Source organism: Dioscorea cayenensis, chromosome 14 (genome assembly GCF_009730915.1).
Source record: "Dioscorea cayenensis subsp. rotundata cultivar TDr96_F1 chromosome 14, TDr96_F1_v2_PseudoChromosome.rev07_lg8_w22 25.fasta, whole genome shotgun sequence".
Lineage (NCBI taxonomy): Eukaryota > Viridiplantae > Streptophyta > Magnoliopsida > Dioscoreales > Dioscoreaceae > Dioscorea > Dioscorea cayenensis.
The window spans coordinates 738,053-752,615 of record NC_052484.1 but is presented as its reverse complement, the minus strand read 5'-3'; the positions used below and the strand labels follow the sequence as shown (position 1 = coordinate 752,615).

Here is a 14,563-nt window from a genome sequence, read left to right as displayed (position 1 = left end):
TAAACAAAAATCAAGTTAAGGAATGCTCAATAGAATGATCAATTAACAAATTCCAATCACAGTAATGTATGAGAAGAAAGCACCTGCTCCATTGGTGTCCACCAGCTTCTCCTTTGGTAACAGAATCACTGGGCACAAAAATCAAGATTAGTAATTGACTGCCAGTATATCAACAATGCCTAAATGCCGACTAATGAAATATAATGCATCTGACATTGAGCCAGTGAACAACACATTATATTTTGAGATAAACAAAACGAGATACAGAACATTAAAAAACCAGTCACAAAATGAACTAAAATATAATTTTGTTTTCCAGTCCTAATGCCCTCTTCAATTTAAGAATGGGTCTTGTGAAGATTAATCATCAACTAAAAAAAGTACCACAACCACAAATAAGATGAAACAGTCTTGCTACAAGTGTAGTGCTACTAAGTTGTTGCAAAAACAAACACATGTATATAAATACATATATGGTTTTACCATGTATGCATGTACACACAAGCAGAGAAAGCAAGAAAGCTTACATTGGCAAATGCTTATCGATCCTCTGCAAGAATTGCATGATTCAGCTTGATTCAGCAAGAAAGCTTAGATTGTTTAGCTCTGAAACAGGTAAGCAATCTAAATAGGAAAAAAAAATTAGATCTAATTTAAATATGGCAATAATTATAATAACAGATTGGCAGAAAGTAGTAAATGCAAAGATAATCGATACAAGATAAACCATACTCAAAAATAGAAGCCAATGAAGCAAAGCAAAATGAAATTAATGGCTTTCATATATTAATTGTCAGCAAACCTTCAGTCCATAATCCTGTTGCTTAATGACCAGCAAGTTTCAAGAGACAATCCAGAGATTTTTAAGTGCAATCAAAACTATACAATTAGATGCCATGTTCAACAGAGAATGAATTCTACACTATTATCTTTCAAATAAAATCACGAAACCCATGATTTTGGGGAACAACTAAACAAAGCTTCACATGAAGCTTTAACTGGCAGATTCAAACTCTTATAATATCCTTGGTATCAATTTACTTTGTATCCATTAAACATCCTCCTTCACTGACTCAATGGTATCCAGCCACTCAATGGCATCCAGCAAGGAAGTGAGAGAGGAGCTTTCTCTTGGTTTTTCTGGACAAGTTCGTAAATTACGAGCAGCCTGCATCAACAACTCCAAGGATTCCAACAAGCGATGAACCATGATATTAAATTCCTGGCTCCTTTTACTGCTATCATTTGAAGAATGATGGAGAGGTGTTTGTTGGGGGCTGTTAATGTTCTCCACCTTTGCTTTCTTCCTGACTTTCTCTGCAGTCATGGGCCGATCAACTCTACTCGCCCATGTGGTCCCTAATATGCCATTTTCTTCGTTGCTAAGTGGAATGAGCTCTGAAATCTGGGAACACAAAAACTGAAACTCATAAGCAGTCTAGTAAGATAATTTGAAACTCTTTGAGTAAAATAATCTAAAACTCATAATACTAAGCATTTAAAGGATAAAATAGTTTAAAATCAACAGACTAGCACTTTAAGTAAAATTTTAAATGTGCTTACTTCTCTCCCAGAGAGGGAGTCCAGAAGAGCACCCACTGATACTGTCTTTCTGAAGCTCTTCTCTCCATAGCAAAGAGCTCGAGGTACTTTCCCATAATGTACCTTTTTCCCCGTGCCAGTCACTTCATAAAACCATATGTTAAGCGCAATAACACACCCCCGCAGATAGCCAGTATTAATCTTCCTATCTGATCGCCTGGCTTTGACACACCTCGCTGCCTTGGGGACACCATCCATTAAAAATTTATGGACAGCCAGCGCCCATGCATACTGGCCCATTGTGTACAATTGATCAACATATTGACCAACCCAACTTGGGGCAGAGGAAGTGGTGTGGGGGAAAAGGAAGGATGCCATAATGTACACCACCAACAATTTTACAAAATTCTCTTCACTTCTATGATGGACAATTTCCATCAGCTTCTTCTTAATGTTGTCTCTCTGTCGGTCTTTGGATGTCTTCAAGTACTTCTCCTCAAATTCAGACAGAGGCTTTTGCCGCTTGAACTTCACCACAGTTCCATAGCATGGTAGACCTAATATAAGTGAAACATCCTCAGGCCTGAACGTAACATGGCTTTTGCCAATCTTAAATGTGTTGGTCGGATCATCAAAAAGTTGAAGAATGCCATCCAATAATCCCCTCTCTTGGACTATTGGATGTAAATCCAATAATGGGCTAAATGGAGTCATACGGATGATCTCCCAATGTCTTTGACTCATATGCTTCTTCAGTTCATCGAGTGTGGACACTAGCGGAGCCAAGTGGCATCTCCCATTGACAAGGTCGGAAGATTTCTTGGCCTCCTTTTTCTTATCTGATAAGAAGAAAAAACAGTTTTGAGATGTAATGAAAAATAATAAATACTAACAACATGTAGACAAAAATAATAACATATGCTTTAGTAATTTCAGATAAAGAACTGAAGAAACATATGATAAAGAACTAGGAAAAATACAAATCGAATGCACAAGTATATAGATAATGGGAAGCATTAACATGATCATTGGAACATAATATAAACATAGGTTTATTCTTTAACTGCGTTTTAGTCTGTCTACATTCATCAAATCAAGTTCTCTATTGGTACATTCTCTGCAACATAACATGAAAGAATGACACAAAATATATAAGATATTATTTGAATATTATTTTACTCTTTAACTGTTTTTTTAGTCTATTACTAGTTATTATGAGTTATTGAGTTTCACTGCTTACCATTATGGTTTTCCAATTATTTTATTTTTTTACAGCTTAGTATTATGCGTTTCAGGTTACTCACTAGATTATTTTAGTCTTTAATTGCTTAGTCAGTTAGTCCTACACAGAAACTCTTAAGCTATGTACAATGAATAAATAAAACATAAGCATTAAAGTTCTTAGTCTTATGAGTTTCAGATTATCTTACTCTTTTAGTGCTTAGTCTTACTAAGTCCTACACATAAACTCTTATACTATGTATTATTAATAAGCATTAAACTGCTTAGTCTTATGAGTTAAAGATTATTTTACTCTTTCAGTGGTCAGTATTATGAGTTTTAGATTACTTTCTAGATTATTTTACTCTTTAACTGCTTAATCCTACACGGAAACTCTTAAGCTATATATTATTTTATTCTTTAACTGCTGTCTAAATTCATCAAATCATATGAAAAACTAAGTAACTACACAGAAACTCTTAAGCTATGTATTATTTTATTCTTTATCTGTATTTGAGTCTATCTTTGGTACAAATTTTAACTGCATTCGAGTCTGTCTACACAAACAACTTCTTCCTTTCAATGCCCAGACTATTTAAGTGCTTAGTCTTACTTAGAAGCATTAAAGTGCACATGAAAGAATGAGACAAAATCTACTAATGAAAAATACTAAGTAACTAACTAATAGATTTCATTCTACTAACAAACAAACTTCTTACTTTATAATTATCCATTACTAAACATATGACATAGGTTTAGTTTGGGATAAAAATATGAGCTTAAATTAATGTCCTGAATACCATTCTTCTAGCACTCCCCAGTAATTTATGAGTTTAAATTGGTTTCTTGAAGACCATTCTTTTATTAAATTTAAACACAGAGTAACACAAAGAACACAACATATGATAAAGGAATTGTATTCAGAATTTGGGGATCATTTTTTCGTTTCGAACCTGACATACTGAGAGCGCGGGATCCTTTGTTGTCTCCAATCTGAGAGCCAAGCAAGGTAGCTTCTTTCATTTCCAAATCGCAAAAGGGAAGGCACAGAGCGAGAAAGTAGCTCCTTCTTTCCGGTGATATTGCTCAAACTGATCAACTAAGAAAATTACTACAGCCGCAAAAAAGATGAAACAGTCTAGCTATAAGTTTAGTGCTACTGAGTTGTAGTAGAAACAAAGATATAAATATATATAATTTTACAATGTATGCATGTACACAGTGTAGGGCATAGAGAGAGAGGTAGAAAGCTTACATTGACAAATGCTTATCCTCTGCAAGAATTGCATTGTTCAGCTTGATGTCATGCCTGGAAGGAGAGAATTAAATTAATTAAATTTAACTACATCATAAAAGTTGTCCACCAATATTTTTTCTTAAAAAGAAATTAATCAAAAACAATGGCTAGATTGTTTAGCTCTGAAACAGCCAAGCAATGCAAATAGTTGGGTTTTAGAAAGACATGAAAATAAATTAGATCTATCTAATCTAAATATGGCAATAATGAAAACAACAAATGAGTAAACATTTAATAAATTAATAGTTTATGATGTTTATCCACTTTTCTCAAATAAAAAAAAGAAGAAAAAAAAATTGGCAGACAGTAGTAACTGCAAAGATAATCGATATAAGATAAATCATACTAAACACAAATAGAAGTCATTATAGCTTTAATTAATTAATTGTCAGCAGACCTTCAGTCCATTATCCTATTGCTTGATAACAAGCAAGTTTCAACAGAAAATACAAAGTTTTAAGAGCAGTCAAAACTATAGAAATTAGATGCCATGTTCAACAGAGAACAAATTTTACACATATTAGCCTTCAAATGAAATCAAGAAACCCATGATTTTGGAGAACAACTAAACAAAGCTTCACATGAAGCTTCTTCAACTGGTAGCATAAAAAACTTTTAATAATCACATCATTCAAATTCAATCAATTAACCAATCTTAAAAGTTCCCAAGGGAAAAACCAAAAAAAACCTCTTTTTACATCAAACAAATCTCAACCTAACAATTTCAATCTGCATTTCATATCACTAAGTAATCATGAAAAATAAAATAAAATACAGTGTTCAACAACAGTTAAAGAATCAAAATCCAAGTAGCAGAAGCAAATGTTGGATCAAATCACAGCATGACAATCTCTAATGCTCTCAAAGAAAACAACAGAAGAGGAAAATCCAGCTTACTTGAGCACTCGGAGATCCGAGATGGTGCAAGGAGGCAAGCGAAGGACTTTATCATGCTTCCTCCTCCGGCATGGCGAGAAAGATAGCCGTAAGCAGAAGAGAAGGAAGATGGAGACAGCGCCGGCAATCACCCAGCGAGTCAAGCCACGGTCCGAAGGGTTTCTTTCTAGTCAGAGACGAAGAGGCGATCTTCCCAAAATGCTACCGATCATGCGATGAAGAGGGTTCATGGGAAGCCACAAGGATGAAGATCAAAGCTAGGGTTTGGAAATCGAGGAAGAGGAAGAGGAAGAGCAAGAGAAGTTTGGAACTGAGGAACTGAAATGAGGGTTTGAATTGATGATACGTTCGAGAAGAGGAAGGTGTTGTCTCTTTTGTAGAGAGGTATGCAAAATAGTCCCTCTATTTTATTTTATTTTTTAGTCCCTCTAATATGAAATCTGTTCGTTTTGTTCTATTTACATATTTTTATCTTAAATGTAAAATTCGTCTTTTGGTTCTCGTATTTATACATTTTTATCTTTTTTTGTCCCTCCAGTTTATCAGCTAAAAGGTAGGACAAAAATTTACAAATACGAGAACTAAAAAGACGGATTTTATATCAAAGAGATTAAAAATAAAGAAAATACAAAAATAGAGAGATCATTTTAATATTTTCACTGTTTTTATATAATATTTTAAATGGACTCTCCATTTTTTAGTCCCATATTTTAAATTATAATTTTTTAATCAATGTTCTACTATATTTAAGTGAATTATATCAGTCTTTTTTTTAACAGTTAAGGGTTAGGGTTTAAGATTTAGAAGGGCTTACATAACTAAATTGAAATTGTAAAAACACCGAAAAGTTACAATTCAAAATAAAAAGACTAAAAATGTAAGTTTGGAAAAATAAAGAGATTGTTCAACCAATGTCGGCCCATTAGATAGATGAGATTTTGCACCAGTTACAATGACTTGACGATCATTCAAAAATTTATTAACTTTGTTAGACGTCACATAAGATGATTAAAATTGTTCATACCTGGAAGATATTTCAGGATCTAAAGTGAGTTGATAAATCTCATGGCATACAACTCTAAAAAGGAGGGGAGCGATATCGGAACTCATCTCCCTTGAAACAAGAGAATATTCTGGTTTCAGCCTATTAAAGACTGACACGTGTCCCTAATCATAATAGAAAAAATATAATAACATCACGTGTTAAAATATGATAGGTTGTATTCTCTGGTTCCAGAACCAGGGGAAATGAACTCGCGATATCCTCGCACAGAATTTGTGAACATTAAAACAGTATTACTATTTACTATAGTATTTTATAATATATATACAATACAACAATAGTAGTATTATTATTATTATTATTATTATTATTATTATTGTTTTGTTTTTTTGAAAAAGTGGATACCAAAGGTCCACTAGCCATGGAACACAAAGACACACAACAAAAGTATTATTGACCCAAAGATTCAAACCCTTACAATTACTTATGATTTTATTATTTCAATGGGTTTCCAAGCTCAAACAAATAAAATATTAAATATATATATATAATAATGTAACTTTATTCCGGTGGAGGTCGGTGAGGCCGGCGATGCTACAGCTTTCCACTCCAAGCTAGCATCGAAAGTTACCAGGTCGCGCACCGTTGAGCGCTCCAGCTCCGGTGACCGGCGTAAGACCGGTGCAAGTTCCGAGGTGTGGGAGACTTCCCATGCAATTTCCCATGCATGAATAGTCTCAACGTAATTCCAACCCGCATGCCATCCGTTGATTGTCCTCGTGATATGGATTCTAAAGATAAAGTTGTCTCCTCATCCCTAGGGATCCACTCACTCAAGATTCCTTTGGCTTCAAATGTTTGTCTGATCCGTTACCGCGAGATCCGTTCAACATGGATGAAAGCTTTTTCTTAGCCTTTGATCCTTGTCTTTTATGTCGAGTTGATGCTAATTTAAAGCCATCTCGGGATAAGGCTTTGGTTGAGAATGATTTACCAAACTCTTCTCAACCTATTGATTTGCCTCGGGATCAGGTTACTTCAGCAATTCCAATTCCTACTCTGGCTTTCGTTTTTTTGTTCTTGTTTTTTTTTTAATGCTTCATTTTTAAATAAATTTATGATTTATCTAATTTATTAATAAAATTTATAATTTATAATTTTATTTTATTTTATTTATTTTTAAAAAATATGAATAAATCACTAGTATTAGTCAACCATCGGATAGCCCAATGATATGACACCAAAGTATAATGGGGAGGTCATGGGTTCAAATATCTCCCCTGACAGTACTGTTTACCGTACTGTTCATATACTGTTTACTCGGGATTCTTATATTATTCTCATATTGTACATATACTGTACATCCGAATTCCAGTACTGTTTGATATTGTTTATATTCATATAAAAAAGGAGCTTGTCGTCTATTATTCAAAAAAAAAAATCACTAGTATTAGAAAAAAAGAACATAACAACAGAAACAATTTACTTGAAGTGGAAGACTGACAAAATAATAACAAAAGTCTGAACAACAGAAACAGACCACAACACAACAAGAAAACAAAAATCAGGGGCGCAATCTCTAGGAAAAAAAAGAAAAAAAAAGCACAACCGCGAACAAAATTTACAATTTAACTATCCACATACTTCAATACATAAAAAAAACTAAGACCATTTATTTTTATACCATTTCCGCTATACCAATACCGACAACGTTATTAATAAATAGAGAGACACAATGATACACATGATATTAAATTACTGCATCATCATCATCTTCTTCTTCTTCTATGATTCTCAACCTCATTTGATCACTCTGCGCCTGCTGGTTTTCAACAAATCTCATGAAGAACAAGTTCTTAAATGGGAAAACTAGTGCTAACTTCTTGCATAAAATATAGAACAATATAAGCAGTAGAATAGTCCCAAAGAGAGAGAGAAACAACCAGTAGTAATCTTTAGAGTTGAGAAGCATGGTGGACAAAGAGATGAATGCCAAAGTAGCTGATAAGTAAGTTATAGCTTGAGCTAACCTTCGGAACTTTAAAGGGAGAACCATTGTAGTAGATATTAATGAAGAACAAAAAAGAACAAGTGTAGACATGGTCAAGACCTTTCTTGAATAAAAAGAAGAAGATGATGATGATGATGAAGTGAAACAGAGAGTTAAGAGTGTGGCAATGGACTGAACAGCAAAGGTAAAGAGGTTCTTATGCAAACCTAGAAGAGATGATTTTCTTGAGGGTTTGGTTTCATGATAATAGTAATTGTAAGTGTTGTTGTTGTACTGGATGTAGCACTGCATGAGATTTGATGAAGGTCTTCGTCTGTGGTTATTACTGTTGTTGTGTTGCATGAGTATGATAATGTGGTTGGAGGAAATGGAGGTGGTTTCTTCATCTGAATAATGAGATTGGGATTGCATTAATACTGATAAGAGGTTGGTTAGAAAATAAGGATGAAATGTATGAGATGCTTGTTATTGTTAATTAAAAGTATATAGACTGTAAATACACATTGATAATATCGACCAATCATCACCAAATACATAATATAAATACATTTATCAAGGATAATATAAACAGTAGTTGGCTATTCTGTACTCAGCAACAAGAAGGTTTTTCATTGAGAGTGAGCAACAAAGGTCACAATAATCCTATTTGTTGTTGTAGTAGTGGTTGTTGTTGTTGTTTGACAAGCCAATAATAGATTTGGAGTGTTGTTTGAGAAATATGAAGAGGTAAACACAACTATGAAAGGATAATGTAAAGCATAGACGAGACTTCTGTGAAAGAACATTCAACTGATCTTTCTTTGCTTTGATCGTCCATTATGAAATTTCTGATCAATGTGGACAAGATTGAAGAAGAGTAACAAGAATTTTGATGCATATCATGATCAATCCGGCAGAAATCCAAGAAACGGAACACCAATAATTTTTTCGCTCACACAAAAAGAATAACAGAAAAAACATATTCAAAGACTTTGTGCGGTGGATCATACATATCCTTGTAAATAAAGTTACTGGATCATTGGAAATTGCTTCTAATTTATCATAATATATTGTTTAACCTCAATAAATTTTCTTTAAGGCCGTCTATTAGGACACAATCAGGACAAAATCAAAGATTGGTCAAATCAATTTCTGAAAGAAAAACATCCATGCAAGTTATAATTAGGAAAACATTTAGAAGAACACTTGCAGTAATTTTGAGGAGCAAATGATCCAAATCCCAAAAGTAATAAATGTAGTAAAAGCAAATCTCAGATATTTTTATTTCTTAAAACATTCAAACAAGCTCTAAGAGATAAAATTGTTACAATACTCCGCAGAAACATGATCTCAACTACTGTAATAAGACCAGAAATAAAACTGCCTTCTCTGTTTTGTAAGAGTGCTCACTGCTCACAATCATAAAGCTTGGAAAAAGGGAAGCTGATATATAGCAACCATAAAAATGGAGTTTTGAAGACCCAAATATATAAAATATATATTAAAAGCAAAAGTAATTCCATTTATGATGAGAATTCCAACACATACAATCAAACACAACCTTATATGAATTTATTAACATAAGAAACTAATACCATTTGGGCTATACCAACAACTTTATTAATGGAAAAATAGAGACACAATGCATTACACACATGACATTAAATTACTGCATCAGCATCATTATATCATTCTTCTGTGATCCTCAATATATGATTACTTTGTAGCTGTCGTTGACGAAGACCGAATAGCATGAAGAACAAGTTCATAAGTGAAAAAACTAATAGTAACTTTTCGGACAGAATATAGACAAAAAAAAAAACAAAAGTAGAAAAGTGCCAAAGAGAGAGAAACAACAAGTAGTAATCTGATCTTAGAGTTGAGAAGAATTGTGGACATAGAGATGAATGCCAAAGTAGCTGATGAGTATGGGAAAGCATGAGCTAACCCCTGGAACTTCGAACTTCGAAGGGAGAACCATGGCAGTAGATATTAATGAAGAACAGAAAAGAACAAGTGTAGACATGGTGAAGACCTTTCTTGAATAAAAAGATGACGATGATGATGAAGAATTGACGCATAGAGCTACGAGGGCAGCAATGGACTGAACTGCAAAGGCAAGGGGCTCTTATTCAAAGCTTGGAGTGATGACTTTTGGGAGGGTTTGGCTTCAGGACAGCTGATGTTTATGATGAAAGGGTGGGCTGAAATGGGGGTGGTTGCCTCATCGGAATAATGGGATTGCTCATTAGTATTTGATTAGAATTGCTGATTAGAAACTAAGGATAAACTGAGAATTGGGTGCTTCTGTTATTTATCGCTCCTGGTGTGCGTACGGTGTTCTGTTCGAGGGAGTCTTCCTTCCGTCGGGCATGGCTGGTTTTTCTGTAGATAAATGTAAGGAAAAGATAGTCAAAAACTGGTTTTTTCTGTAAATTTAAAAATAAATAAGTCAAAGACGGCTGACAGATGAGTTTTTACAATCAAAGCTGGCTGTAAGCAAAGGCAAAAAGATGGAGCCATCCCAGATGCAAGGATAACTCCCTCGAACAGAATGTCGTCCTGAAACCAAACCCTGCCAAAAAGCATCACTCCGAGCTTTGAATAAGAGCCTCTTTGCCTTTGCAGTTCAGTCCATTGCTGCCCACTTAGCACTATGTTTAACTTCTTCATCACCACCACCATCATCATCATCTTTTTATTCAATATTCAAGAAAGGTCTTCACCGTCTACACTATTTCTTTTCTGTTCTTCATTAATATCTAATGTCATGGTTCTCCCTTTGAAGTTCCAGAGGTTAAGCTCAAGCTTTCACATACTTATCAGCTACTTTGGCATTCATCTCTATGTCCACAATTCTTCTCAACTCTAAGATCAGATTACTACTAGTTGTTTCTTTCTCTCTTTGGCACTTTCTATGGTTATTTTGTTCTATATTATGTTGTTTTCCCACTTAAGAACTTGTTCTTCATGTTATTTGGTCGTGGTCGATGGCAGCTAAAAAAAGAAAAAAAAATTAATCAAAAACAATGATTCAATAGTGTAGCTCTGAAACAGGCAAGCAATGCAAATGGTTGGATTTGAGAAAGACATGAAAAATTAGATCTATCTAATCTAAATATGGCCATGATAAAAACAATAAATCGACAGATATTTAATCAATTAGTGGTTGATCTACTTTTCTATAAAAATTGGCAGACAGTAGTAGATGCAAAGATAATTTATACAAGATAAACCATCCTCAAAAAATAGAAGTCAATGAAGCAAAACTAAATGAAATTAATGGCTTTAATAAATTAATTGTCAGCAAACCTTCAGTCCATTATCCTGTTGCTTAATGACCAGCTGCAAGATTCAAGAGACAATCCAGAGTTTTAACTGCAATCAAAACTATACAATTAGATGCAATGTTCAACAAAGCTTCACATGAAGCTTCAACAGACAGTTTCAAACTCTTCTAATAATCAAATATCAGGCTGGAAAAATGCAAAATTCAATCAATCAATCAATCAATCTTAAGAGTTTGCAACAGGAAAACCCAAAAACCTCCTTTTACATCAAACAAAGCTCAATCTAACAATTTCAATATGCATTTTATATCACTCACTAATTAAGAAAAAAAAGAAAAAAATACAGTGGTCAACAACAGTTTCATAGCAAAAGCAATTAAAAAAGAATCAAAATCAAAGTAGAAAAAAAAAGAAGAAGTCAGTGTTGGATCAAATCACAGCATCAAAATCTCTAATGCTCTCAAAGAAAACAAAAGAATAGGAAATCACAGCTTACTTGAGCACTTGGAGATCAGAGATGGGATTCATGGGAAGAAGCCACAAGGGATGCAAGATCAGGATGATGAAGATGGATATTAATTTTACAAGGGCCTCCTTATAAACCCATTTTTATTTTTATTTTTTTATTTTTTTATTATTATTATTATTTTTTTTGGAAGAAGAAGAAGAAGTGAAGGTATCTCTGATTTGGGATAGTGCTCACCGTCAGAAGAAAGCTTGGACAAAGAGGAAACAACAAAAGACCGCCCTCGGACTTTGCTTGAAACTACAAAATTGCCACGGAATTCGATTGCTTTCATTCAAATAATCAGAAACTAACGAAAACGCCCTCAGACTTTGGTTTAAACTACGAAACTACCACCGTATTGTGGATCGCCGGCATTGTCCCCTCCTCTCACTCACCTGCCGGTTGAAATTACAAGTGGAGCAGGGTGGGAAATGCGATCCCAGTCCTGTCCTGTTTCTTACGGGCAGGAATTTTTCACACTCACTTTTCTATAAAGTGACGCAGGGAATCACCGTCCAACTCGACTATTTTTTTTCCGTATGACATACATATCATATATAAAATAAAAAATTTTATAAAGTATTTTTCATAATAAACCATGCAATAATGTATTATGTAACAAATTAATCAATATAAATATTATAAAATTTAGAACTAAATTAATAAATAAAATAAAAATATATGATTCATTTTTATTATTAGGAAATCCTCATAGAAAATACCCAGAGTGGGGCGGGCAAAGTATTCCCTGCCCCTGCCTCTTTAGACGGGAAAGAGTTTTTTCTCATTCCCAATCCACAAGGGATTGTTTTAAGGGTAATCCCGTCCCATTAGAACGAGTTCCTATCCATAACGAATATTTTTCACCTCATTTTACATCCCTAATATAGGTTACTATGCTTATCTTGTGCCTTGAGATTACAAATAAGTGGTTGTGGATGTCGTCGGTGTCTTGATAGATAACAACACGATGATTTTATGGTGCGGTTGCCCCTACCTCCGTTAGATGTCAATCTTGGGGCTCATGATGTGTTTGGCATTTGAATTTTTTTAGTGGTTTAATATTATTTGAGGTTGTAGTGGGCATCTGACTTCGGTTAAAAAAAAACGTATCTTATTTTAATTATTTGCTTCCAAACATAATGCCAGTGAAATCATATGTAAATTTCCTCCTTTTGCATTGCGGGGTTTTATAATTTTAAGGGTTTTAAAGGAACTATTACATATAATCCTTTTTTTAAAAAAAAACTATTACATACCATGGAAGCCAAAACAAAACATCCATTTATTTTAACTATTTTCAGTGAATTTGTCTCTTAATTATCCATTATAATAAATAAGAAACTAATACAATTTGGGCTAAACAAAGAACTTTATTAACAAAGAGACTTGTTCACAGTATACGTAACACAAAATTAAATCATGCAACTTAATATATGTGAAACAAGGAAAACATTACCATGTATATATTACATACCAACTCTTATTTTTACTTTTCTGGATGAATATAAATAAGGCACAGGTAAGAATTAAACCTTTGATTTTTTTTTTTTTAAATGGAAGAAAATTGTAATAAGTTATCATTTTTATTCTAGACATTTCATCCGTCCTCAACTTTAGATCACATGTAATTGACAAGTGAGGCAAAGGCAAGTTTGTTAGGGCCTAGAGCTCACCTTGGCCACTTGGGTGAATCAAATTAGTATTTTGTTAATGTATATATATATATCGGTCATTTGGTTGTGATTAATAAGTATAAATATATATGTATATATCAAGGCTAGAATTTGAAAAGTAGATTCTTTATTATGATTATTCTTTCTTTTTTCTTTCAACTTTTTTTCTTTACTTATTTCACACAGCTCATTTATTCTTCATTCTCCACTAAAGAAGTAAATAGGAAGTTAGGAACAATACTTTTATTAAAGGAAAGAAAAGAACACTTGCGCTAGTAACTTGCAGAGCAAAAGATCCATTTCCAAAACTTGTAAATGTAGGAAACCTGATCAATCAGGACAACCAATATGCCTTTTTAAAAAAAAAAAAAAAAATTTATTGTATATGCATGTACATCCACAGAGAAAGGCAGAAAGCTTCATTGGCAAATGCTTATCCTCTGCAAGAATTGCATTGTTCATCTTGATGTCATACCTGAAAGGAGCAACTAAATTAATTAAATTTAACTACACCATTAAAAGTGAAAAAAGTAGATAAACCACAATGCATTAAAGAAAGGAAAACCTACCCCACCAGAAAGGGCTACGAACGACAAACAAAGTCAACCACCATGAGTGGGAGAGCAAAAAAAAAAAAAAACAAAAAACAACAGAGAAGGGGTTCCTAAAGGAAGGGGGATCTTAAAGGAACCCGAATACACCAACAAGACTACTTTCCCTGGGGGGCGGCCGCGCCGCCTGGATAGCCTTCTCATCGTCAGTGGAAGTAAGGAACTCCAGGCTTCTGTTGATTTTAGTCACTGGTTCCTCCAATTTAGCTCTTTTTGCCTCAGGTGGTGCAGAAATCCACAGAATCATCAAATGATCATTTTTTTTAATAATAGAGCCAGTCGACATAAAAGTAGAATTGAAAATACGAGCATTTCGTTCAAGCCAAATACACCAAGAGATCTCCTTAACAAGTAAGTCCCAAAAATAACACATAGATTTAGATCTGATCCTCCTCCAGTTGCCCCAGAGGTCTTTAAGACTCCTCGGGGGCATCCGATCACCAAGGAGCCTACCAAAATATCCCCAGATAGCAGAAGCCACCGAGCAGTGAATAAGGAGGTGGTCATTAGTCTCAATTGTAGAGCAAC

The 14,563-nt window shown here is 34.0% G+C and overlaps 1 protein-coding gene and 1 long non-coding RNA gene across 3 annotated transcripts; both read right to left on the bottom strand.

Moving 5' to 3' along the window:
- Positions 1-782: 782 nt before the first annotated feature.
- LOC120275360 lies at positions 783-5,281 on the bottom strand. 2 transcript variants are annotated; one of them, XM_039281902.1, is made up of 5 exons: positions 4,958-5,281; positions 4,019-4,072; positions 3,717-3,854; positions 1,564-2,381; positions 783-1,405 (listed from the first exon to the last, which is right to left on the bottom strand). In XM_039281902.1, exons 3-5 carry the CDS (start codon positions 3,784-3,786, stop codon positions 1,052-1,054), a joined length of 1,242 nt encoding a protein of 413 aa, XP_039137836.1. In that variant the 5' UTR covers positions 3,787-3,854; positions 4,019-4,072; positions 4,958-5,281; the 3' UTR covers positions 783-1,051. The 2 variants fall into 2 exon arrangements, with proteins under 2 accessions (XP_039137836.1, XP_039137837.1); XM_039281903.1 differs by having other exon boundaries at positions 1,600-2,381.
- Positions 5,282-9,451: 4,170 nt separating this feature from the next.
- Positions 9,452-11,942, bottom strand: LOC120276368. Its single transcript, XR_005541225.1, has 4 exons — positions 11,737-11,942; positions 11,263-11,328; positions 10,432-10,947; positions 9,452-10,335 (listed from the first exon to the last, which is right to left on the bottom strand). It is a non-coding gene; the product is annotated as an uncharacterized LOC120276368 (long non-coding RNA).
- Positions 11,943-14,563: the final 2,621 nt, after the last annotated feature.